General features: G+C 42.9%; 1 protein-coding gene across 1 annotated transcript in view; it reads left to right on the top strand.

Moving 5' to 3' along the window:
• The window catches only part of eepd1 (endonuclease/exonuclease/phosphatase family domain containing 1), a gene marked incomplete at its 5' end in the record, with an annotated part of 65,827 nt that overhangs the window by 7,977 nt on the left and 30,150 nt on the right, over window positions 1-27,700 (top strand). The window contains one exon of the mRNA XM_034165531.1: window positions 20,266-20,376. Coding sequence (XP_034021422.1) covers window positions 20,266-20,376 — 111 coding nt within the window. The remainder of the gene's footprint in view (window positions 1-20,265; window positions 20,377-27,700) is intronic.

The raw sequence follows: 27,700 nt of genomic DNA, 5'->3' as shown, positions 1-27,700 counted from the left end.
TTATTGCACACTTTCTGTAACATTCCTATAAACTTCATTTCACTTCTCAAATATCACTGTGTTTGTCTGCTATATGATATATTAACTGAAATTTCTGATCCAAACAAACCAATGGTTTATAAAGGAAAATCATGGAAATCATCAGGGGTGCCCAAACTTTTACATACCACTGCATATAGCGCTTTTCCATCTGCATCAGACGCTCGAGGTGCTTTACAATAATGCCCTCACATTCACCCTGATGTCAGGCTGCTGCCATACAAGGTACTCACTGCAGACCGGAGTAACTTAGGGGATTAAGGACCTTGCCCAAGGGGCCCTTTCATTTTTCTGGTTAGGCTGGGATTTGAACCAAGGATCTGGGCTCAAGCCCAATGATTAAACCACTAACCATCACCTCCCTAAGGCAGGTGCTTCTAATTTTAAACACAAACAGGGTGGAGATCAAACACAGTACACTTTTCACTCATGGTAATGGCAACATAACTAAAGTGACTAAACCAATTGAGCTACAAAATCTCAATAACACTAACAACACTGTTAAACAGTACACTAAACCTCTCAGGGTTGCAGCTTTTACCGTGACTGAATCAAATGAAAAAGTTTTCCACTTACAAATGAGTCTTCATAACACGACATCACACTTATGTCAACTGTGGAATTAATCTGTGCCTCAGTTCTTAACGTTAGCAGCTACATTCCATTGAAGCGCACGCTGGGATGCTTCTCGTAGTCGCATCACTGCTGTTGGAAACACACGAGTACTTGAGTACTTTGTTTTGTGAAATTTTTGTAGCTGTTTGCTGTGAATGCCGTGTACTTTGAAACCGGTCACACAAGTGCACAAATGAATCCTGGTGGATCATCGATGGTTGTTAAATCTAAATTGTTGTGATTTTGGTACAACGGTTCCCTTCTGCTGCTGCATCATTTCAGTCAGCTGAGAGAGCAGCGCGTACTCCTCAGCTGGTTTAGCTTTCTACTTTAACTGCTTTTGGTGGCATTTTCTGCCGCACACTTGACTTTCTTGCCATACTGCCGTTTAACCAGTGCAGGAAGTTGTAGCTGTTAGCAACGGGAACTTCTATCAGTGCTGCTCGTTGTTAGCGCTCTACTTTTAAGATTAGCCTTAAAACTTTCCTTTTGCTAAGCTTATAGTTAGGGCTGGATCAGGTGACCCTGAACCATCCCTTAGTTATGCTGCTATAGACTTAGACTGCTGGGGGGTTCCCATGATGCACTGAGTGTTTCTTTCTCTTTTTGCTCTGTATGCACCACTCTGCATTTAATCATTAGTGATTGATCGTTTTGACCGTTGGGGTTTTTCTGTAATTGTAATTGTAATTATGGATTTTGCCTTACAATATAAAGCGCCTATATAAATAAAATTGATTTCATTTAATTTGATTTAGCTAACTGTGCAACTCTTTTCCTCACAGTCCAAAGTCATAACAAAGTTTCCTTCCACAGTTGTTGATCCATGTGTTAACAGCGAACAATGACACCTAATTCCAACCGAGGGACTGAGTGTTGAGCAAAGGCTGTGAATACTTATGGACATGTGATTTCTTAGGTTTTTCATGTTGATATTATGTGGTGTTGTGAGTGGAATTTTGAGCAGAAAAAATAAATTTCATCAGTGGCAGCTGGTGCTGCAGCTGGACGAGGCAGATTTCCCTGCCTTGTCCAGTACAGACATTCAAACGAACAGTCAGAAAATTGCTACAATTCCACAATAATCATTTAACGTCCATCTCAAAATCAGCACTTTCACAGATGAAGTTAACAATTTACAGCTATATTAGGCTTCATTTATACTTTGGAAAGGAACAGGATCAAATACAATACAACACTCAAGTTCTTGCGTAAATGGTAAATGGACTGCATTTATATAGCGCTTTTCCATCTGCATCAGACGCTCAAAGTGCTTTACAATTATGTCTCACATTCACCCCGATGTCAGGGGTGCTGCCACACCAGAAGCAACTAGGGGATTAAAGGCCTTGCCCAAGGGCCCTGAGTGATTTTCCAGTCAGTGGGGATTTGAACCCATGATCTTCTGGACTCAAGCCCAACACCTTAACCACTAGACCATCACCTCCCCTCCTAAGCAACATTTCACCATTTGACACCAGTTACACACACAAACTGTACTGCACTGACATTATCTTCAGACAGAGATCCTGGTGTTCACAGTGACACCGACCTTAACAGAACAGAAAACATCACCACATTTAGACTCTTTAAAAATATAGAAACATTCCTCAATTGACATAAGAACATTATGTACATACGACAATGTTCACATCGAGAGAGAGAAAATTGAGGTCATATTTTTCATGAACATTAGTGAGTGGAATGGGGTTAAAATAAAGAAGCTAGAATAACTTAAACTAAATAATTTGGCTAATAACACCAAAATCTTTAAATTAAATAGGATAAAATGAATTAACAGTGTAGAGAACAAAGCAAATTAAGTTTACAAAACCACTTCATTAAATGCTTTGCTAAACTTGAGTTAGTCTGAGTATCAGTGTCATGTGTGAACTCAGTGGCTGAGTTAGAATTTCTTTAGAAAAAAAACACAACAACATGCAAATTGATATTTTAGTTTTTTTTTGTTTTTTTTAACTAAGCAAATCATTCGTTTTGATTGTGGAATCATCTAAAGAATATTTAACTTCTGTGAGCTGATTCTCATTACATGTAAACTGAAATCAAATGCACCATGTCTACAGCTTTGAACAGTTACAAACAGCCCCAGCCTCCCCTAACTGTTATAACTGGCCTGCTGTTGACCTCCTAAAACAAACAAACAAACATCACTCCTTTGTTTTATCTTAAATTTTCATCCTCATTTCCACACCAGGAGCAACATTCGGGAATAAATCCTGACAGCTCGTGAACTCAGCTGAGCTGAAGTGGATCAAAGACGAGTCAGTCCACATCTGAAAGGACTAACGAGCAGGAGGAGCAGCATCATAAAGTCCCAAAGTTCTTCAACTTACTCCAGCAAAACACACGGAGGCAAAAAAATAATATAACCCAAACATCGGTGGGGTTTCTGTTTCTGCCAAAAAACAGCAGCACTTTGATAAATCCACAGGCGAGCCAAGACATTAAATTTGGTGATGCAATTGGCCAAATATTATTTATCTGCTTAGCAAACACACACAATTGGTCATTTGCTGCACTTAAGGGGCTCTTAGAGTGAGCGCCCAAGAAAGAATATGTTCTGTGGAAATGTTGTTTTAATAATTCAGATTACATGTAGGCACATACTATTAAGTAAAACTGACTTTGATAATACTTTCTTTTTTTTTTTTTTCCTTTCCCTTTTTCATTTTTCCCCTCAACATCTGGGAGGGTGGCGACCCAGCGCCCCCTATGGGCCAGCCACCACTGAGTTTCATCCATTTGGAATAAGGCTGTAACATAACAAAATCTGGAAAAGTGAAGCACTGTAAACACTTTCACTGTATATACGTTTTTTATTTTTTATTTTAAAATTTTAGCAAAACGCTCTGAGTTAATGTACATTCTTGCTCATAACCAACAGTGTACTTGTAGGACTTTTTTGTGGAAGCTCACAATGGAACAGAGCATCTTTTCAGTGTATTTGACTGGACACCATCATCTGAACTGTCCTGGAAATGAGCGAGTAACACGAGAAAAATGCAAAAATGGACCTTATGGTTGTGCAAAAAAGAAGCAATTTTAAGGAATTATTTCATATACAAAAATGACTGTGACCAAAAACATACTGGTACTTTGTCAAGCATGTCTTACCGAGTACCACCTCATTTTTTGTTTTTATCATTATTATTATTATTAGTTTTGCTTTGCCATAATCATTCTAAAATTATTCATTTGTTCAAATAGAGCTATTTGTTTTTCATGCAGCCCTACAATGTACCCACCAGTACTTGTTCAGTATTATTATTTTAATTTAATTTGTCTTTCACCTGTGTCAGATGTGTCTTCCGTACGGGTTTCCTCGCTTCCTCTGTGGGGATTCCAGCACTGACTGCTTCTCAGTAACTTTGGCCTGTGGTGAATCAAACACTGTGCTGCTTTTCGACGGTTCTTCTTTCTCTGTTTTGTTGCTAAGTAACCATCCGTCTGAGCTTTCAAAGTCATCATAATTTAGACAGTAAAAGGCTTTGATGTTTGCACTTAATCTTAATAATACAATAACATGCTTTTGGAGGGCAGTTTGCATTTTCAGAATCCCTCCGTCCGTGTCGCCCAAAATGACCGATATTCGCCCGAGTTAGACGATAACTGCGTGTTATTTGCATTATTATCACTTACTGAGATACACATGGAATCACATTAACAATATTTAGTGTCATTTCAAAACGCACAACACCCAGCAAAGGCGGACATAAAAAGTTGGCTCACTTTAACTTTTGTCATGTCAGCTGGTGCCGCGCTGCTCTCCAAATTCACCAGCGCGTCCTCATCAAGCTGGCTGCTTTAGCTGCTGTTCATTGTTGGACTATCCAGAGAAAATCATCTGAAATATCCATATTGGGACCAACACACACTTCTCACCTTCTCATGTTATCGTCTGCAGACAATTCTTGGGTTGCAAGCACTATGATGTCATCACTTTATGCACAGTGGGCGGGTATTGGGATACCCACCCATTACTGCGGGGCAGGTATGGACAAGTAGTGTGAATGTAAATCTATGCTACAGGCCCAGCAACGCCACAGTAAGTGATAACAATGTATAATACCTGGAAAATGGAATAATCTGCTTTATAAATACAATAAACAGATACACAAGTATAAAAACATTCACTCTGTCGTCTGTGGTTGTGTGGATACTAATCTGGATGTTTTTTTCTGGATTTGTATCAGGGTTCAGTTAAATCTCTTCAGAGAGACATCTGAGATTTTCTTCAAGTCAACAGTTCGGGAAATTACAAGGTGGTCAGTGAAAAACCCCGCAGACTGCAGGTGGCGAGGCGGCCGGTCAAAAACCCCGCGGACTGCAGGTGGCGAGGCGGCCGGTCAAAAACCCCGCGGACTGCAGGTGGCGAGGCGGCCGGTCAAAAACCCCGCGGACTGCAGGTGGCGAGGCGGCCGGTCAAAAACCCTGCAGACTGCAGGTGGTGAGGCGGCCGGTCAAAACACAATTCAGATCAAATTTTGGAGCACCAGCACCATGTGTGATCCAACATAGGACCAGAGGGCAACCACCCAGTCATCCCTGTGATCCATTTCCACCTCTAGAAAGAAACTAACAGAAACCTGAACTTAACACAAACAAGCTCACAAGAGGCTTCAAAAACCTTTCACAGAAACAGTGAGCTGACATTAGACCATCAACTGAACTCAACGCAAACAATGAACTCACATGAGGCAGTGGACTGGATCAAAAACCTGCAGATTGCCGAATCACAGATGGACCACAGGCAAACAAAGAGCGGGAGTGCCAAGATGGCGCCGTTGTGTCTGGCTGCTCATCTGCTGCTCCCCAGTCTGTTTGTTATTTTATTGCTTTTAACTTATGCTGTTTTTGAATCAGAGTCACTGCGGGTGTATGATCGCCAAAAGCTCCTGGATCTCCAACCCTGGTCTGGGGTGTGGTCTGATTATTGGTGGGTGGACAGAAGTTTCCGCACCCATTTTATATCAGAGGTTCCAGCTTTTCTGTGCCGGTCTCCTGCGCTGCCTTTCAGCCAAAAGCGCAGCCATCGCTGGTGGGAAATCATTAAGTGGCTGGCTGGGGAAGCTGAAGCTCTGTTTGGCTTGCTGTTTGGCATCTGGATGAGCTGTGCACATAATTCTGACGGGATCTGTCCTGCCCTGGCGTCTTGTGGATCCGGTTAAAGTTTGTGTGCCGGCACTGGTCGGCTCTGAAAACTGTCGGCCCAGCCATCCACGTCATCACCAGATTGATTTGCGCCAGTGATGCTCTTAGAACCTGGGCTTGCTTTGCCGGGTTCCAAACAGTCAGTCTGTCATCCCCACTGAGGTCCTTACCCTGGGTCTCGTTAACATCAGATCACTGTCCTTGAAATCTTTTTTGATTAATGATTTAATCATGGATCATCATTTAGATATGATTGGCTTGTGTGAAACCTGGCTCAAACCCACAACTCTCCTTCCTCTGAATGAGGCCTGTCCACCAGCGTAGACATTTAGTCATGTGTCTCATGGTGTGAAGCAAGGCGGGGGTGTGGCTTTTATTTACAAATCTAGGTTTTCTTTATTAGCTGTTGGGGGTCACAAATATAATTCCTTTGAGCATCTGACTCTCTGTTCTGCCCGTGATGCTAAGTACTGTCAGGGTCATAAAACTGGAGCTCAGCTATGTTATTTTGTCTCTGTTTATAGGCCCCCTGGCCAATATTCTGACTTCTTAGATGAATTTGGCGCGTTCATCTCTAGTTTGTCAACTAGTGCAGATAACATTTTGATTATTGGTGACTTTAACATTCATATAAATAAGCCCTCTGATCCCCTTAGCAAATCATTTATGCAAATTGTGGATGCTTTAGGATTCCAGCAATGCATTCAGGACCCAACACACATTAGTGGAAATACCCTGGATCTGGTTCTTGCATGTGGGTTTGGTGTCACAAATATCGACATCTTGCCTCTCACATCTATAGTCTCTGACCATTCACTTATCAGGTTTACATTTACGCTGCCACGTTTAGTGGAACAACAACCTTGTCTACTACTGCGGCGTCATATTTAACCCTCAACTATGACTGAACTTGAGGCTAGACTACCTGATATTTTAACTTCAAGTTTGAAGAACGCTAAATCAGTAAACAGCCTTGTGGATAGTTTAAATTCAGCACTTAAAACTACTCTTGATAAGATTGCACCTCCTCTTTTAAGGTCATGCCCTCCTAAGGCACAGTCACCTTGGTTCAATGATTATTTGCGTGACCTCAGGCAGAAGGCTAGAGGTTTGGAACGGAAATGGCGTTATTCCAAATTAGAGGTGTTCCGCCTTGTGTGGCGGGATGCTATTTTAGATTATAATCATGCACTACTGGCCATGAAGCGGACCTATTACTCTGATCAGTAAAAACAAACTTAACTCAAAGTTTTTGTTTGACACGGTCGCATTTCTTATTCATGGGCAGCCACCTGTTAGTTGTTCTCCCTTTTCAGCACAGGATTTCTTGGATTATTTTGAGAAGAAAATAGAAGATATTAGGCTGAGCATATCACAGCATGCCTCGGCCCAGCCATTAAAACCTGCTATGGAGGTGGGCGCTACCATTAAGGTATTACCTAGATTTACAGAATTTGATAGTATTTCACTCGACGTGCTGACAAAATTTGTGGCATCTACGAAAAGCACAACCTGTTTATTTGATCCTATACCAACAAAATTGTTTAAGGACCTGTGGTCCACTCTTGGACCTCTGGATCTGTTCCGAAATGTTTTAAATCTGCAGTGATTAAACCATTACTTAAGAAATCTAATCTTGACCCTAGTGTATTGAAAAATTACAGGCCGATATCAAATCTATCATTCTGTTCCAAAAATTTAGAAAAGGTGGTTTCACGGCAGCTCAGACCACCTTACTGAGAATGATCTTTTTGAGCCGCTGCAGTCTGCTTTTAGGAAATATCACTCCACAGAGACGGCGCTCACTAAAGTAGTGAATGATCTTCTGCGAGCAATGGACTCAGACACCACTACGGTTTTGGTGTTGTTAGATCTCAGTGCTGCATTTGATACCGTAGATCATCATATTTTGCTCAATAGGCTGGAGAATCTTTTTGGGATTACTGGACGTGCCCTTGCATGGTTGACGTCATACTTGTCCAGTCGCTCTCAATGTGTTTTGTATAATGACACGACCTTTAACTTTAATGACATGAGATTCAGGGTTCCACAGAGATCTGTTTTAGGCCCCTTGCTTTTCTCCCTGTATGTAGCACCCCTTGGGTGTATACTGCAGCGTGTTGGGATTGCCTTTCATTGTTATGCTGATGATACATGCTGATAACTGGGGGAAAACTTATTCCCATAAAATCCCTGGAGGACTGTCTTCTATCAATGAGAAGCTGGATGTCTAATAACTTCCTGCTTTTAAACTCTAAGACTGAAATGATGGTTCTTGTTCCAGTGAGACATCGGCATCACTTTAACCAGCTGGCGCTCAGCCTGGGTTTGTGTGTCATACATCATACGGACAAAGTGAGGAACCTTGGGGTCATTTTTGATCCCACGTTGTCCTTTGACCTCCACATCAGGGATGTTACTAGGACTATTTTTTTTCCATCTGTGAAATATAGCGAAGATTCGTCCCATCCTGTCTATGGCTGATGCTGAGACCCTGATTCATGCGTTTGTCTCTTCTAGATTGGACTACTGCAATGTTCTATTTTCTGGTTTACCGCAGTCCAGCATTAAGGGTCTCCAATTGGTTCAAAATGCTGCTGCCAGACTTTTACACGTAGCAGAAGGTCTGAACATATCACACCCATTTTGGCATCTTTACACTGGCTTCCTGTCTCTGTGAGAGCAGAATTTAAGCTTTTATTATTGACTTATAAGATTGTTCATGGACTGGTGCCGTCTTATCTGGCCGATCTGGTGGAACCCTACGTGCCTGTCTGGTCTTTGTGGTCGCAGGATGCGGGACTTCTCTGTATCCCAGGGTGAAGAAGAAGCCAGTGGGTCAAAGAGCTTTTTTCTTATCATGCACCCGCTCTGTGGAACGGTCTTCCTGCGACTGTGGGGCTGTTGGGGTCCGTGGACATTTTTAAGTCAAGACTGAAAACCTATTTTTATTTTCTTTCTTATGAATAGTTTTTTGATTTTTATCTGTTTTATTCTTTTACTTCTGTTTTTTAATTATGCACTTCAATTTTTTTAAATTTCTATTTATTTATTTTAATTTTTGATGTTGAACTGTTCTGTGTGATGCGCTTTGAGACAGCTTTTGTTGTGATTTGTTGCTTTATAAGCTGATTAAACTGAAATTAAATTGAAGTGACCCTTTAGGGTACTGACCATATTTGCTCCTCAATGACTTCCTGCTGCTTTGCGTCAGTTCTTCCAGTGGTTCCTCTGTGGCCTAAAGTGGAATAATATCTACATCACGAACTGTGGAATGAACATCTCCTTAAAACAGTATAAATTATTTTAGAGGAAAACTCCAGCTTTTGTGGCTTCTGTTATTCTTCTCTACAAGAGTCAAGACAGAAGTCAGTCAACCAGAGCAAGAATTTTAGCTGAGGAAGCTTCTGTGATTTGAAGCGAAACGTCCTCGCGTCAAGCAACCCAGTCCAGTAGAAGATTCAAGCTTCTCTACTATGGAAACCACCTGGACAACTGAGAGTCTTCACAGAAACAAGGATGAATGCTGCGAAAACAGAAAGTTCATAGAACTAATATTTTTGAAGAAAACAGTGATATTAGCTAACAGTGAACAATGGACCTTGTGCTGTAATGCACCATGGGAGTTCAGGGTTTTTGTGGTTCACATTAGTTTAACAGTGTTGTTAGTGTTATTGGTTTATGTTTTTGTAGTTTGGTTTAGTTAAGTGTCATGTTACCGTTACCATGAGTTAAACGTGTAGTGCGTTTCATGTCTTCTGCTGCCATCTCTCTGAGTGTATAAAAATAAAAGCGCCTCCTTGTGGCAGAATGCAGAAAAGACAGAAAGCTCTGTGTGCGTGCATGCATATAACGTTGATTACGGATAAATTGGGTAGAGCTAACATTTGCCATTGGTATGTTTATGTATTTTGGTTGAAGGATGAGTGCCGCCAAAACGAAACATCGACAGGACTAACATTGTTGGAGATACTATGGATATTAGCTAACAACACTGAACAATGGACATTGATATTTACATTCTGGGTTTAGTAAATCATCTCTATTAGAAGTGTGTGTGATTTTGTGTCGTAAGTTTGTATATAATATAATTGTAAATATGTTAAAAATAATAATCAAATGACAAAATAAAAGTCAAAATAAAATAATAATGATAATAATAATAATAGTGTGTATATGATACGAAGAACTTTGTGAGTCACTGAGGTGTTTCCTTCCTTTTAAGGAGTTCATTCTGGACTTGCTGCTCTGTGTTCAGTTCATTGTTCCTGTTATTTCTGCCACCACTCGGTGAATGAATGAAGAGTTGGTTTGATTCGGTGCACTGGAGGTGAATTGTGTCTAAATGAGTGGGGAGTCGGTCCGGCGAGCAGGTCGGCTCCTGGCAGACTGGTCTGGCAGTTGCGCCTCCTTCCTCCTCCTGCAGGCTTCCTGCCAGAGGCCTGACTGAATGCTGCATCTGCATCCCAGCTGACTTATGAGGACACTTGGAGCCATACTGCTATTATTATTAATATTGTTATTTATGTCCAGGATTTTCACTCCAAGCACATCTTGATTCTTTGATGATAAATTGCAGGAATTCACCGATAATGATTGTGAAAGCTTTACTGAGTTTCAGCGCAGTGTCATGAACCTTCTGGATTAGAGAGGAGTGTCTCTGTTTGTGAGGGACGCTTCACTGAGGCCGACTTTACAGATGGTGCTCTGATCTCTGGATGTCCTGCTCGCTGCGTTTGAGACGCTGAGTGATGAGTTTGAGGGTCTGAGTGTGCGACTGTCCTGGTTCAAGACAAAGGTCCAGGCCTGCAGTGATGTCTCTGAGTCGCCATGAGCAGCGTGTCTGTGTGTGACACTGTGGAACTCTTTACTCAACACTGACGTTTGTGTCTCTGGGAATTTGGGTGAGTGAAATCTGAGGAGAGCTTATGGACTTATGAGGTTGCTGGACAACATTGGTGATTATGGCAAATAGTCCTGTCACCATAACAAATGTTCTGGAGGATATATTGCATAAGAAAATATCACGATAACAGACAATATCACAACATTATTGTCAACATTATTTTCACACCATTTTGTGCCACTGATATATGAAACAGCGTCTTAATGTAACGGCACCTTGACACTTGCACAAATTTCATCCCTGCACTGCTGCACAATTTGTTGTGCCAGTGTGACCTGCTTTGGACGCCACGGTACAGTGTATATATATATATATATATATATATATATATATATATAAAAATTGTAGCCGATGAGCATCTGCTCTCAGAACATGGCTGATGAAACCTGAAGATTCAGATTCAGAAAACTTTATTGATCCCAGAGGGCAATTTGTTTGCAGTATTCCAGAACACTTCTCACATATGCACAACATACTACCATCCATTTCAGTTACAAGTGGAACTCTGGTGGAACAATAAAAGTTATACGACATCTAAAAAAAACAGTCCCCCTTAGAGTTCATCAATTTAATAGCAGAGAGCACAAAGGAATTTGAGAAACGATTAGTTTTCCGAGCTGGAACATAAAAACAACGCCCTGAAGGCATCAAGATGAATTCTGGAGTCAAAGGATGGAGCAGCTGAGCCAGGAGACACTTGGCTTTACTCAGCACCTGTTGCTCCCACAGCGACTGCAAGTCTCTCAATTTAACGCCTGTAATTTTAGAACAGGTTTTGACAATGCCCTGCAGTTTGTTTGTCCTTCACAGACGGGGATTGAAACCAGCAGATAAAAGAAAACGTCAATAAACTTTCAATAAAAGAACAATAAAAATTGGTTAAAATAGTTTTACTGACATTAAAAGAGTTCAGCTTCCTCAGAAGGTAAGTTCTTTGCTGCCCTTTTTTAACAATGCTATCAGTGTTCAGGTCAAACTTCAATTTATCATCAATCACAGTGCCCAGGTACTTGTAGCTGCTGACAATCTCTACATTTTCCCCACTAATGACACTAACACTGTGAGGTGAAGCACGTCTAAAATCAGTCACCATGTCTTTGGTTTTTAAAACATTCAGATCAAATCAAATCAGTTTTATTTATATAGCGCCAAATCACAACAAACAGTTGCCCCAAGGCGCTTAGATCCAGATCTAGATTCAGATCAAGGTAACTGTCCTCGCACCACTGGACAAACTGCCCCAGAACAGGACCATGATCCACCTCATCTCCTGACAATAATGAGACCAGGACTGTGTCGTCTGAAAATTTAATCAGAAATCTGTTCTCCTCAGAAGACCTGCAGCTGTTTGTGTACAGAATAAAGAGGAGAGGAGACAGGACACAGCCCTGAGGAGACCTGGTGTTAGAGATGGTGGGAGGAGACAAGCAACCATTAACCAAAACACGCTGGACCCGATCAGTGAGAAAATCTAAAATCAATGACAGCAGTTAGTCAGGAAGGTTAAAATCCTCAGCAAGCCTTTGCATCAAAAACATGAGGTTGCATTTTATTAAAAGCAGAAGAAAAGTCTGCAAATAAAAGTCTAACATGGCGCCGCCTTTTCCAGCTGCTTGTAAACAGTGTTCAAAGAAAAGTTTAGCATCCTCACCCACCTTTGCTAGATTGATGGCAAATTGCAGTGGATCCAATTTATCCGTGGTGAAAGGCAAAATATGGGGCATAAGATTTGTTCGAGGTTTTCATTACAAGAGATGTGAGTGCGACTGGCCTGAACTCACTCAGCTCCCTAGATTTATTTGATTTTGGAAGGGGGATCACTGTAGATGTCTTCCACAAAGAGGGAATTTTACACTGATCAACACATGATTGAAACAGTCTTGTAAACACAGTACTGAGCTGGGTGGCACAGTGGTGCAAGGTTCGGCCACAGATGGCGTCAGGACCCCTAGCTTTCCCTTCCTTTACCTTCTTAAATAAGGCAGTGACTTGGTTCTGTGAAATTACAATTTCTTTTTCAGGTTTAAGAGAGTTTCTGCAATCAGATACATTTCCAACCACATCAGTTCTCTCAAAACGAGAGAAAAAGGAATTAAATGCACTTGGCAGGTCGTAATCAGGTGCACCACTAACAGTGACAGGTTTCCTGTCCTCTTTATGGTGGCTGCAGGAGGCCGTATTCTTAATGCCCCACCAAGCTGTTCTGAGATCACTGCTGTACTGAGCCTCCACTTTCTCTTTGTATTTTAATCTGGCTTTTCTTAACTCTCCTTTCACTTCTCTGGAGGCTTCTTTTTTCTCTTATTGGTCACAAGTGCAATAAACCACTTTCTTTTTATTAATTATTGATTTCAGCTCTTTAGTTACCCATGGTTTGTTATTTGGATAAATGACAACTTTTTTTGACGGGACAGTGGAGTCAACACAAAACGTTATGTAAGAGGAGATAGAGTCACAAAGTTCATCTATCATCAGAGGCATCAAAGAAACAGTCCCAATCTGTGCACTCAAATGAGGCTTGAAGGAGAGAAATGCTGTCCTCAGACCAACATTTCACAGTCTTCACCTCATTTGGCAGACGCCTGAACACAGGGACGTACTGCGGCATGAGATACACACAGTTATGATACGAGGATCCAAGTGGAGGAAGCGGGAGGGACTTGAACACACCCCCACAGATCCATAGCACAAGTCTAAAGTCATGTCCCTCTGCGTTGTAGCAGAAGTGACGTACTGTTCGTACGTGTTAAGGGTATCACCAAGACGACAATGATTAAAATCTCCTAAAATTAATTTCGGTGCGTCTGGACAGATGGTGTCGAGCCGGTGCGTGATGTCACCGATCAGCTGTGCTGCGGCTGCAGCGTCAGCGTGAGGATGCACGTACACAACAGTGAAAAACAGCTGTTGGAACTCGCGCGGTAATAAATAAAAGGGTCGGAGAGAGAAACACAAAAGTTCAATATCGGGAGTACAAATCCTCTCTCGCACCACAATGGTGTTACAGTACCTTTTATTTACGTAGCAGCACACTCCGCCTCCGTGTGACTTGTTAGTAACTTCCTTGTTATGATCCAGTCTGAACGGGACCCCAAACCCACTCAATGACAGCTCCTCATCCCAATCAGAATCGCTGAGCCAGGATTCTGTGAAGACAAGCAGACATGCATTCTTGATCTCTGGCCTAACCGTGATCCAAGCTTCAATCTCATCCAGTTTGTTACGGATTGAGTGTGCGTTTCCCAGAACAATTGATGGGAGAGCAGGCAGCCTACGCCGGTCCAGTAGATCCATGCGATTCATCTCCAGAGTAATCCACCTCGTTTCCCCCGCTTGCGCCGCCCGGGTTTAGCGCCGAATCTCCAGCGGAATGACCGGAGATGGCCCCACACCATACGCAGGGAGCCGGAGCTGAAGTAAGGATTCCCGGCTAAAGGTAATGCACGGGAAAACTCCACCTCAGGGCACGCTGGGTTCACGTGTCTCATAACTTGTACAAATCACGAGAAACAGTCCACACAAAAGCAACAAGTAGTCCAATCTGAGTATCCACATAATGAGATGGTAACAGAACAATCATACACTCAGACAAATCAAACAAACAAATACTCTGCTCGAGGAGCTGCCCGGGTCGTACGCTATAGAGCGCCCCGCCTCATTACGCATCACTCCCAGAATCAGAGAAATTATCTACAGCTGCAGGTTGTCTCGTGCACGTTGTGCAGTGGAGAACGTGTTTGGAATCGTCTCAAAGGTAATTATTTCTGATCTATATTGTAATGGATTGGTGAAACAGTTGCATTGTCAGTCCTTCTTATGTGTTAGATAATGTATCTGTAAAGTTATGATTTTTACAGATGTAACATCTCATTCAGATGCGCTGCCGCACTGAGACGCATTAACTCGCAGTGACACAGTGTTTTTTCACATCTAGTTCACAAAATTAATGTGTGACAGAAATTTTAAACATTTCAAAATTTCCTTTGTACACTTGCTCGCAGCCGCGCACAGTTTACAAGAGTTAACACTGAGTTTTCTCTCTGGCGGGTCAGATTACGTGCCAGTGCAGGAATCAAATTCATGCAAGTGTCAAGGCACCTTAAGTCCGTCCTCTCCAACGCTGGCTTTTCAGCTGCGCCCCTTTAATTATAAAATGAGTAACCCTGTTTGTGAGTGTGTGAAATTTTATGCTGTCTTGTGTATATTTGCATTGTCTGTCCACTGTCCACATCCGTCTGCAGTTTGTGGTCCCAGTTGGGAAAACTGGATGGGATGGTGATGGTTTATGGTGCAGTTTTAGGTTGGTCGTATTTCTAGGTTTCATGTCCACCGTCTTCAAACAGTGTCGACATACGGGCTCGTAGGCGTTGGTTCTTCTCTCACTTGACTTTCAGTTTGAAATGTTCCCACACAGCAGCTGTGGAATTAGACTTTGAAAGCAAGTCCATGAACTATTCAAAACATTCTGGATATACAGTGAGGCAAATAAGTATTTGAACACCCTGCAATTTTGCAAGTTCTCCCACTTAGAAATCATGGAGGGATCTGAAATTTTCATCTTAGGTGCATGTCCACTGTGAGAGACATAATCTAAAAAAAAGAAAAATCCAGAAATCACAATGTATTATTTTTTAAATAATTTATTTGTACGTTACTGCTGCAAATAAGTAATTGAACACCTGTGAAAATCAATGTTAATATTTGGTACAGTCGCCTTTGTTTGCAATTACAGAGGTCAAACGTTTCCTGTAGTTTTTCACCAGATTTGCACACACTGCAGCAGGGATTTTGGTCCACTCCTCCACACAGATCTTCTCTAGATCAGCCAGGTTACTGGAGTGTCGCTGAGAATCACAGAGTTTCAGCTCCCTCCAAAGATTTTCTATTGGGTTTAGGTCTGGAGACTGGCCAGACCACTCCAGGACCTTGATATGCTTCTTATGGAGCCCCTCCTTGGTTATCCTGGCTGTGTGCTTCGGGTCATTGTCATGTTGGAAGACCCATCCAAATCTCCCAATACATGACCCTGGTCATCCTCTCCTTAATACAGTGCAGTCGTCCTCTCCCATGTGCAGAAAAACACCCCAAAGCATGATGCTTCCACCCCCATGCTTCACAGTAGGGACGGTGTTTTTGGGATGGTACTCAGCATTCTTCTTCCTCCAAACACGGCGAGTGGAATTAAGACCAAAAAGTTCTATTTTGGTCTCATCTGACCACATAACTTTCTCCCATGACTCCTCTGGATCATCCAAATGGTCCTGGGCAAACTTAAGATGGGCCTGGACGTGTGCTGATTTAAGCAGGGGAACCTTCCGTGCCGTGCATGATTTTAACCCATGACGTCTTAGTGTATTATCCACAGTAACCTTGGAAACAGTGGTGCCAGCTCTCTTCAGGTCATTGACCAGCTCCTCCCGTGCAGTTCTGGGCTGATTCCTCACCTTTCTTAGGATCATTGATACGCCGCGAGGTGGGATCTTGCATGGAGCCCCAGTCCGAGGGAGACTGACAGTCATGTTTAGCTTCTTCCATTTTCTAATAATTGCTTCAACAGTTGATCTTTTTTCACCGAGCTGCTTGGCAGTTGCCCCGTAGCCCTTTCCAACCTTGTGGAGGTCTACAATTTTGTCTCTGATGTCTTTGGACAGCTCTTTGGTCTTAGCCATGTTAGTAGTTGGAGTCTTACTGATTGTGTGGGGTGGACAGGTGTCTTTATGCAGCTAACAACCTCAAATAGGTGCTTCTAATTTGGAATAATAAGTGGAGTGGAGGTGGACTTTTTAGAGGCAGACTAACAGGTCTTTGAGGGCCAGAATTTCTGCTGATTTGCAGGTGTTCAAATACTTATTTGCAGCAGTTACATACAAATAAATTATTAAAAAAATCATACATTGTGATTTCCGGATTTTTTTTTACATTATGTCTCTCACAGTGGACATGCACCTAAGATGAAAATTTCAGACCCCTCCATGATTTCTAAGTGGGAGAACTCGCAGGGTGTTCAAATACTTATTTTCCTCACTGTAACTGTGCAGTCTGTGTGTTCTCAGCACTTCACACATAGACTCTGTGGGTGGCACAGTGGCTTAGTGGTTAGCACTGGTGTCTCACAGCAAGAAGGTCGTGGGATCGCTTCCCGGCCTTTTCTGTGTGGAGTTTGCATGTTCTCCCGTGTCTGTGTGGGTTTTCTCCCACAATAAAAAAAAAACAAAACACATGCTTATTTAGGGTCTGCTCCATTGATTTCTGTTTAATCCACTGGATGGTGGATGCAGCCTGTGAGCTGTTATTCTGCATCATCAGACATTAGATTAAATAGAAATCTGACTTCAACTTGGGTTAAAGTGATCTGAAAATGCTGTTTTGTGCAGCAACAAGCTGACAAAGGAGCATCAGCTGGTTAAATAAAGATGAAATAAATAAAAAGTAAATAATGATAAACTGTGTTGTGAGCTTTCAGAAGTGAATGTTATATGTAATATTATTGATGTGGGGAAATGAATAAAATTGCTGAATAAAGGTTAGAAATGATGTATTTTTTTGAGTTGGTCTGTATTCTGTAAATTAGTAACTTCAGTTTTACTGCCTGAATGTTTTGTCCTGATAAATATCATCTGTTTAGTGATTCAATTAGAAGTCTCACTTTCATAAGTCGTAGTTTATCCCTTTTTAATTAGCCTCACACTTTTTTCTTCACATCAGGTTTTCCATCCTGAGATATTCTGTAAGACCAAATTTATTGTTTGCTATTTTGGCGGAGAAGCGCTCTGTAAAACTGGCGCTGTGGGTTCAGAGCCGTCTTCAATGTGATGCAAGCGTGTGAAACTCTTCCTTTCAGCCCTGATTATTTCCCATCTTTAACTTCATAATGACACTAAGGATCAGACTCGTGTGTGAGTGTTTGACAGACTGATGGTGTCATTTTCTATCTGGACTGGGACCAACAGATTGATTCAAGTCTATGATCCTTTTCTGCATTTGTTTGGACACACAGCGGGTGAACAAATGTGGGACTGAGTTTGAATGAATGTAGCAGCACAGAAAATGCAGCATTGATCATGTCCATTGATTTCTATTTATGTCTGGTTGTTGGACGCTAAAGAAAGATGGTGGCGCTCTGGCAACAGCCAGCGAATGAGCGGATCAGCCCGGTCCGCCATCTAGTGAGTAAATAGGAATCTATGGTCTGCCCCTGAGCAAGGCAGCATCTCTACATCTGGAGTTGGTCTCTGGGTGCTGGACTGTGACTGCACACTGCCCCTAGTGGTTGGACTGTGTCTAACTAATTTGGATGGTTAAATGCAGATTAGACAAGAAGTGTATTTTCTGCGACGCATGATGTCTGATACTTGACTGTTTGTGATATTTACAGTTGCAGCGCCACCTGGAAAACACCAATCATGTCTCCACTGTCAGTTTGGCCCCGCCCATCAATGTGCAGCTTTTCACAGTAAAGCTCTTTTTCTGTGGATCCTCCACTGTGCTAAAACACACACACACACATCAGCCGTTCACTCCAGCTGAGGGTCACGGGGGGCTGGAGCCTGTCCCACCAGTTAAAATACATTTTCCGGGGGTTGGAAAGCAGTTTCAAGGGGAACATGTTTAAAATTATTAATAATGTTTGAGGGGTTGTTCTGTGGCTGGAGTGTCTGTAGGCGTCACCGGAGTCCCTCCAGGTTGGATGAGGAGCTGCGACCGGGTGGAATCTTTCGGTTGGTGTTCTGCTGCGGCGCCGCTGTGTTCCGTGATGGCGACACTTCAGGCTTTCTATTTCTGTGTGTTTACTCGGTGACGTGACAGAGGCCATCAGAGTTCAGTGAACTCTGTGCTGTTTGTCAGCGACGGTTGCACTGCTCAGCAAACATGTTTTGCAGGTGACTGTCAGCACAAGAACAGATCAAACTGTAACATCACGACTGCACACAGAAGAAGAAGAAGTCAGGAAATGATCAGGAAAAGCGGCCCTCGCTTTTATTTGTGTTTAAAGTATTCACACTCTGTCATGTGTTTATTGTGCACGTGGAGGATTCCAGTTGCTGGAAATGTTTTGTGTATTTGGTTAAACCCATGGATGGGTACTGACTCTTCTGACAGAGTGATTAAGTCAACTTTGTCCTCACGAGAGACTGGTTCCTAGATTGTGTTAGAAAATGTACATCTGGTTAGATGTTGAGCTGGTGATTTGTGGCACCAGGTTGTGTCCCTTCTTGGCACAAAAACCAATCTGATCTCCAGTTGGGTCTAATCTGTGTTGTAGAAGGTTTTGAAAATGATTCCAAAAATTCAAACAAAAATTGTGACGTTTGGATGAACCGTGAGCCACAAAAGCTGATAATCAGATGGAATTTGTGCAGATTTTGGGTAATATGCATCTTTTACTGTAATTTTACAGATGGATTTCATTGTTTGGTGCATGTTGAAGTAAATAGCTGCTGGATGAATTTTGACTGGTCAGTAATGTTGATGTCAGCTGGCCTTTAAAAGCTAAAAGTAAAATACAATGCAGATTATAGTGAGTGATGAGTGAGTTAATTGACTAAAGCGGGTAGTGATCCTGCAGTGGGTTTGAGGGGGGGGGGGGGGTCTCTTGTTTTTGTCCCTTGCATGTCATCCTTTTCCACAGAGAATTTCTTGCAGCCATTTCCTGGGTAACTTTGATAGCGGTGCATCGGAAGCTGCGCTGGATTTTGTGTGTCAACTAAGTGCCCAGATGAGAAACAAAGTTTTGGCCACTAGGTGGCACACATGTAATTCAGCAGCCTCAATATAGAGCATATTTTATAAAGGCTGTAACTTTACTAAAATAAGGAAACAATGACAGCATTTACAAATGATCAGATGCAACTGGATTAAATATATAACTTAGAATGACTGTGGAACATGTTTATCAGTTTTTTCCCCAATAACTGCTTGAAACAAAATCAAATAATTCTACACATTATAGTAAAATTTATTAGCTGTGATTATAATAAATATATTCTAAGTATCACCTTATATTCCATAAACAATGTGAGTAAAGACAACTAATAAAATAGTTATTTTGGAGATTTACTTAATGGACTGCATTTATATCACGCTTCTCCATCTGCATCAGATGCTCAAAGCACTTTACAATAATGCCTCACATTCACCCCAATGTGAGGCTGCTGCCATACAAGGCACTCACTACACACCGGGACCTTGCCCAAGGGCTCTGAGTGATTTTCTGGTCAGGCTGGGATTTGAACTGAGGATCCTCTGGTCTCAAGCCCAACGCTTAACCACTAGACCATCACCTCCCCCACTTAATGAATTTCACTTACTTAAAATCTATATTTTTTAGTATTTTTATTATTTTTGTTTGGGGTGTTTTAGTGAGATTAGACTGAATTAATATAAAAAAAAGTTTGTGTTATCATTGATGTTCTCTGAAAAAAGTAAAATTCTGTATGTAAACCTTTGACCACAACTGTATCTCAGCCACTTCAAATGATCGGGTCTGATCGGGTGTGTCTGCACTCATGGGACATCCTGTCTTTATCTTACAGTTCTGTGTGGAGTTGAACCAAGGAACCCTGTCCAGTGTACGGAGGTGGAAGTGGGCACGAGGTCTGTGGAAAAGTTGTGTTTCTGACAAACCCACAGGACACTCCAACGAGGTGCGACAGAGTCTGACTCCGCCTTTAATGAGTAAACTCACACTGACCAAATGTCGATTTAACATCTCAGGAGGAAATGCCTTCTGTGACATCACTAATGTGTGTGTGTGTGTGTGTGTGTGTGTGTGCGCGCGGATACACTTAGAGACATGAAGCATCCTCAGGCTAAAAGTAGCTCCTAGTAACGTCATTCTAAGGAAAATCTTTGAATTCCTCAAACTCTAAGACATTTCTTAGAATTTTCTCTTGACAAGATAAAAGTTATTCACAAAGCGTCTTAAGAGAGCTCCTAAGGTGAAGAACTGTTCAGAGAAGGGAGGAGGACACAGTGTCTTAAAGAGGAAGGAGACAGACTCTCCGTATGTAGGATGACACGCTGCCGGCTTGACGGTGCAGAGATACGTACAACACTGAGATACGTGGCTACGGGAAAAATGTAAATCACATGTAAACTCTATAACATTCATGTAATTATTAATATCACAGTAAGCGACATCAGCAGCCTAAACTCACCTGTTTGAGAAGAACTTGGCTTGTGTGCTGCAATCTGCTCTCGCTTTGGACTGCGGCACGTACCAGAGCTTCTCACACAACCACCAGTTTCATCACAGCGTTGCTTTGCGCCATGTGGCACTGCCGCAACGTGCGGAATTCCTCCGCACGTCTGTCTCAATGTGCCGAAAAAGTGCTGATGTCCACGTCTTTTCACAATTCCTGTGCTAGTCAGACGACGTCCCGGATAAAACACAGCGTCCAGTTTGGAAATGAACGGCACATTCCACTGTTACAGGAGTTTTTGTCATGGAAAGAGGAGCGGAGGCTTCACGCGTCACGGCGGTGCCACATGGCGCAAAGCATCGCCGTGATGAAGCCTCACGGGACATGTTCTGGCATGTCCAGGCACATCCACAATTTCTCGGATAATCACTCGATGGAAAAACCACCGACAGCTGTCTGAACGCCATCTCAAAGCCGTCCGGTGAGACCAAAACGGAGGTGATTTTGTCTCGCTCTAATAGCGAATCCATCGTGACTCGCGAAGCTTCCGCTCAGCTTTCCATGACAAAATCTCTTGTTAAAAGTGAAATCTGCCGGAAAATGGTTGATGTCCAGCTCTTGTGATAACCAGAGAATGGCACATGATGGTCACGGATCCAGACAGCCATCTGTTTAAGAAATTAAATGGTCGTTCAGCCGCTGGGGGCTGTCCTTAAAGCAACAGTAACACTCCTTATTCTCTACCAAGCCCGTAACATTTTCACCGAAAGCCAGATAAATTTTTCTAATGGTTTCCAGCTGCCAGTCTCTAACAGTTTCTGAAAAAATTCTGATGGAAAAAAAGCCCAAATCATTCTGTCATTTCCTGGCAATGAAACGACGACGAGGGGGCTGGACCACTCCTCACTCAAAGCCTGGTCACAGGCGAATGACGCAACCGACAGGCATGGGAAAAACTCACGCATGCGCACGAGGGTTCAAGCTTGTCTAACGCAATCACACGTGATTCAAATCCATATGGCTTTTCAAAAAAAATAATAAGGTCGGATACTTTTCTAATAGACCTCACACATTCAGTTTTTCTGGGCTTTGGGACAAACAGAACTGCTGGTAATAAAATATACTCAACAAAAATATAAACACAACACTTTTGGTTTTGCTCCCATTTTGTATGAGATGAACTCAAAGATCTAAAACTTTTTCCACATACACAATCACCATTTCCCTCAAATACTGTTCACAAACCAGTCTAAATCTGTGATAGTGAGCACTTCTCCTTTGCTGAGATAATCCATCCCACCTCACAGGTGTGCCATATCAAGATGCTGATTAGACACCATGATTAGTGCACAGGTGTGCCTTAGACTGCCCACAATAAAAGGCCACTCTGAAAGGTGCAGTTTTATTACACAGCACAATGCCACAGATGTCGCAAGATTTGAGGGAGCGTGCAATTGGCATGCTGACAGCAGGAATGTCAACCAGAGCTGTTGCTCGTGTATTGAATGTTCATGTCTCTACCATAAGCCGTCTCCAAAGGCGTTTCAGAGAATTTGGCAGTACATCCAACCAGCCTCACAACCGCAGACCACGTGTAACCACACCAGTCCAGGACCTCCACATCCAGCATGTTCACCTCCAAGATCGTCTGAGACCAGCCACTCGGACAGCTGCTGGAACAATCGGTTTGCATAACCAAAGAATTTCTACACAAACTGTCAGAAACCGTCTCAGGGAAGCTCATCTGCATGCTCGTCGTCCTCATCAGGGTCTCGACCTGACTCCAGTTCGTCGTCGTAATCGACTTGAGTGGGCAAATGCTCACATTCGCTGGCGTTTGGCACGTTGGAGAGGTGTTCTCTTCATGGATGAATCCCGGTTCACACTGTCCAGGGCAGATGGCAGACAGTGTGTGTGGGGTCGTGTGGGTGAGCGGTTTTCTGATGTCAGTGTTGTGGATCGAGTGTCCCATGGTGGCGGTGGGGTTATGGTATGGGCAGGCGTCTGTTATGGACAAAGAACACAGGTGCATTTTATTGATGGCATTTTGAATGCACAGAGATACTGTGACGAGATCCTAAGGCCCATTGTTGTGCCATACATCCAAGAACATCACCTCATGTTGCAGCAGGATAATGCACGGCCCCATGTTGCAAGGATCTGTACACAATTCTTGGAAGCTGAAAATGTCCCAGTTCTTGCAAGGCCGGCATACTCACCGGACATGTCACCCATTGAGCATGTTTGGGATGCTCTGGACCGGCGTGTACCAGTTCCTGCCAATATCCAGCAACTTCGCACAGCCATTGAAGAGGAGTGGACCAACATTCCACAGGCCACAACTGACAACCTGATCAACTCTATGCGAAGGAGATGTGTTGCACTGCATGAGGCAAATGGTGGTCACACCAGATACTGCCTGGTATCCCCCCCAATAAAACAAAACTGCACCTTTCAGAGTGGCCTTTTATTGTGGGCAGTCTAAGGCACACCTGTGCACTAATTATGGTGTCTAATCAGCATCTTGATATGGCACACCTGTGAGGTGAGATGGATTATCTCAGCAAAGGAGAAGTGCTCACTATCACAGATTTAGACTGGTTTGTGAACAGTATTTGAGGGAAATGGTGATATTGTGTATGTGGAAAAAGTTTTAGATCTTTGAGTTCATCTCATACAAAATGGGAGCAAAACCAAAAGTGTTGCATTTATATTTTTGTTGCGTGTATGAATCGCAGTGCCTCATTCATATTTTTGTTGCGTGTATGAATCGCAGTGCCTCATTCAGTATACAGCAGCAGCCTGTCACACAGGTAGACTGTGCCATGCTGCAGCTGTATATGATAGTGCAGTATTTTTTTCATATGTCAGTTTGGAAGATAAATTGCAGGACCTCCCAAAACTAGTTTAAAAAAAAAAAAACATACACACAACTTGTAGTCCGTCATGGTAAGACCACTTACGTTAATGTTGGAGTAAATGAGATCTTGGAGTCATTGTTCCTGGCAGAAGAAGAGGTTCATGCACTGAACGTTTTGCTGCTCTTCATGCAACCAAGACATGAAGTCATTGCAGGATTTCGATGCTTGCGGCAGCGTCGTCCAGTGAGACTCATGCCGTCCTTCTGTCTTCACCAACCTACAGTCAGTCGGTCCAACAGGTCTCCCTCTTGCATGTTGTAACGCTGCACACAGGTAACAGCCACCTGGTGAATGAGCCACGGTGAACTCAAGTGAGACCTCGGTGTCAGCTGTGTGTGCGTGAACCTCTGGTGGTTGGCGCGCTTGGCAGCGTGTGACACGTGCAGTCATCAGCTTCTTTATGGCTGTTTGTGGTCAGGGTGCAGAACGCTCACAGTAGGCGTGTCCAGAGCACCCCATCCTGTCGGTGTGGACAACGTCCACATCTTCTTCAGTGTAGTGAATCTGACTTTGATTGACACCAAATAAGAAATTAAGAAAAGCAGATGAGACTCAAAGGGGCGACTCTCTGCAAAACTTTTGGGAGTCCATGCTGGTGTCCAAGACGGGAGGCTGCAGAAGAAGACGCTCACTCCAAACCTCTGGATGGAGCCGCACCTCAAACAGAGCAAAAAACAGAATCAGGCAGCAGAAGGACAACAAATACAGTATAATTTGTCACCATTAAACAACAAGAAAAACAGAAGAAATACTAAAATGAAACAGACGTAATCGCTGATTTAGGAAACGCCAGAGAAAAGAAACAGGTTTTTAAAGAGGCTTTAAAAGTCTCAAGGGACAGCGATGATCTAATATTAAAGGGGAGACTATTCCAGAGCCTGGGGCAGCCGCTGCAAAGGCTCCGTCACCCCTCATCTTTCATCTGGTTTTAGAGACCTCCAGCAACAGTTGGTCAGAAGACCTTAAGGCTCTGGTTGGGGTGTGAGGAAGAAGAAAGCTCTGAAAGATACACTGGGGCCATCGAGGGCCTTAAAAACAATTACAAGAAGTTCAAAATCAACCTGGTAACGGACCGGAAGCCATGAAGAGCAGCCAGACCGGTGCAATGTGGTCGGACTTTTTCTTTCCCAAAAGAAACAAGCAGCAGCGTTCTGAGACGCTGGAGGCGGTTTAGAGAGAACTGATCAAAGACAACGTACAGAGAGCTACAATAATCTAGTCTACTTGTGACGGAGGCGTGGATAACCTTCTCAAAGTCAGTCTCAGAGAAACATGGCTCTCTGTCTCCTGCTTCTGTCTTCTGCTCTTCTGTCTTATACCCTTATCTGCTCTTCTTCCAAGAGCTTAATTTTCTTTTGTGGCTAACGAGGCCCCGAGTGACCTCGCCTCATGGAGCTAAAAGCTACCATGTGGTTCTTTGTTCATATTCTTATTTCAGAACCTTTAATAACAATTTACCAGACTGATACCTCTTTCTAAGGCTTGTCAAGTTTTCATTTAATAAGATAGTTTCCTAGTGCGGCTTTTCAGAATAAGTGAATTTACAGAAAAGCGTCTTTTTTATTTTATTTTATTTTTTTGTAATTTTACAATGCTGCTCTCAAAACTTTAACTTTTTCTAAATTCACAAAGACTTTTAGTCTGGTTCCACAAATTTTTGGAAGCCACCAGAAATCTGTTGAGAACAACCACCTAAAGCCTTTATCCGGAGGTCAAGACGGAGCTGCCGAGCACCTCAGCCGTCCTGTCCGGAAAACCAGCCGCTGCTGCCTGGTGTCAAAGGGGAAGACCAGCGGTTCAACCCCAGAAGCAGGCAAGATCAGGCCGAAACCGGCCATCAGCAACAGATGAAATCTGCTCATCCTACATCTTCAACGGACCAGCTAAGTACCAGTTAAAGGTTCCAGCAAAGGTTTTGTTGTCAGTGGATGCCAAGTGGCTTTAAACATACGAGGGTAGGCTGAAAAGTTCTAAGGCTCACCAAGAAGGAGAAATGCCATTTCAATAAAACTTGGCATGCATTAAGTTCAACACTTCTGATGACTAACTGTGTTATTTTCTTCCAGGTTGTGAGGTAGTTTGAGGTTCATAGCCAAGTTTGAAAGTTCGTGGTAGAGGGAAACGGCAAAAATGGACAAAATCTGGCATCGCGGTATGATTAAGTACCTGCATAAGAAGGGGTTAAAGCCCAAGGACATTCATGCGCATATGGTTGTTACATTAGGGGATGAAGCTCCCTCCATATCTACAGTGCAGAAGTGGGCAGCTGAATTTAAGAGGGGCAGAGAGAGCCTTGAAGACGACCCAAGGTCTGGGCGGCCTGCAACAGCCACAACCCAGAAAACATTGACCTTGTTCATGAAATGGTGATGGACCACAGACGATCGATGATTAATCAGCTAGCAGATGCTGTGGGACTATTCCATGAGAGAATTGAACACATTCTGCATGAAGAACTTGGAATGTCAAAGGTGTCAGCTCGGTGGGTGCCACTTCTTCTGACGCCTGATCAGCAACGCACCAGGCTAGTCATGTCGAAGGCAAACTTGGCGCAATTTGAAGAGGATCCAGCCAATTACATGGAACATTTTCTTACCCGGGATGAGTGTTGGGTTCACCACTTTGAACCAGAGACAAAAAAACAATCAATGCAGTGGAAACACCCAAGGTCACCACCTCCAAAGAAGGCCAAGGTCGTTTCGTCTGCATGGTTTCAGTTTTCTGGGATGCCAAGGGCATTGTGTTCGTGGACTATCTTGAAAAGGGACAAGCCATAAATGGACAGTACTATTCTAACCTACTGAGACAGTTACGCAAGGCTATGAAAAAGAAGCGACCAGGAAAGCTGAAGAAAGGGGTGCTGTTCCATCAAGACAATGCCCCAGCTCACAAGTCAACAGTGGCCATGGCCACTATCCATGAGTGTGGATTCTAACTGGTAGATCACCCACCATACTCCCCTGGCTTGGCACCCTCGGACTTTCATCTGTTCCCAAACCTGAAAAAAAAACTTGGCTGGGAAGCACTATTGGAGCAATGATGAGGTGATGGCTGCCGTTGAGGACTATTTTGACTCTCAAGATGAAAGCTTCTATGCCAAGGGAATCGAAGCACTCAAGCACCACTGGAAGAAGTATGTGGAGTTACACGGAGACTATGTAGAAAAATAAACCTGAATTTGTTCAATTCGACAACTGCATTATAGTCAGCCTTAGAACGTTTCAGCCTACCCTCGTATTTAATAATAATCATTGGCTTCAAAATTCATCACTAAAGTCAAATACGATTTTACTAATTCCTTAAGCTTCATTTCACTGCTTTCTTTCAACATCTCATGAGCAGTGATGCCGGTAACGCGTTACTTAGTTACTTAGTAACGCGTTACTCTAATCTGACCACTTCTTTTAGTAACGAGTAATCTAACGCGTTAATCTTTCCAAGTCAGTAATCAGATTAAAGTTACTTCTCCATGTCACTGTGCGTTACTATTATTTTTCATTGTCGGTCGATAGCAGCATTAACTTGGTCTGTGGGACAGGAGGTTGGGGTTAGACTGAACTACACACTTTAAGCGAGCTGTGAGCTTTCATCCGCGGTTTTTGCAGCTGCTCGACTCGTCCTCACCTCTTAAAGGGCGGTGATCAGCACACCTGCACTGAGCTTTACGAAGACATTTTTATACTTTTTTCCTCCTTTATTTAGAATTCTGAGCTGAGCTGCTCCGTATCGTCTCGTTAAAAACAGCTGATCCTCCGCGACGCGTCAACAACTAACACTATTTTCCACTCAAATGCACCTAAACTCTCTGAGGACCACATGATGTGAAAACGCAATAAAACTTTCTTACCTGTAAATCTGGTCCTGTTTTCTGCATAAATAAATGTTATCCATTCTTTGTGCTCAAA

Source organism: Thalassophryne amazonica, unplaced genomic scaffold (assembly GCF_902500255.1).
Source record: "Thalassophryne amazonica unplaced genomic scaffold, fThaAma1.1, whole genome shotgun sequence".
NCBI lineage: Eukaryota > Metazoa > Chordata > Actinopteri > Batrachoidiformes > Batrachoididae > Thalassophryne > Thalassophryne amazonica.
The sequence above is the reverse complement of the archived record's forward strand: the minus strand, read 5'-3'. Positions and strand labels throughout refer to the sequence as shown.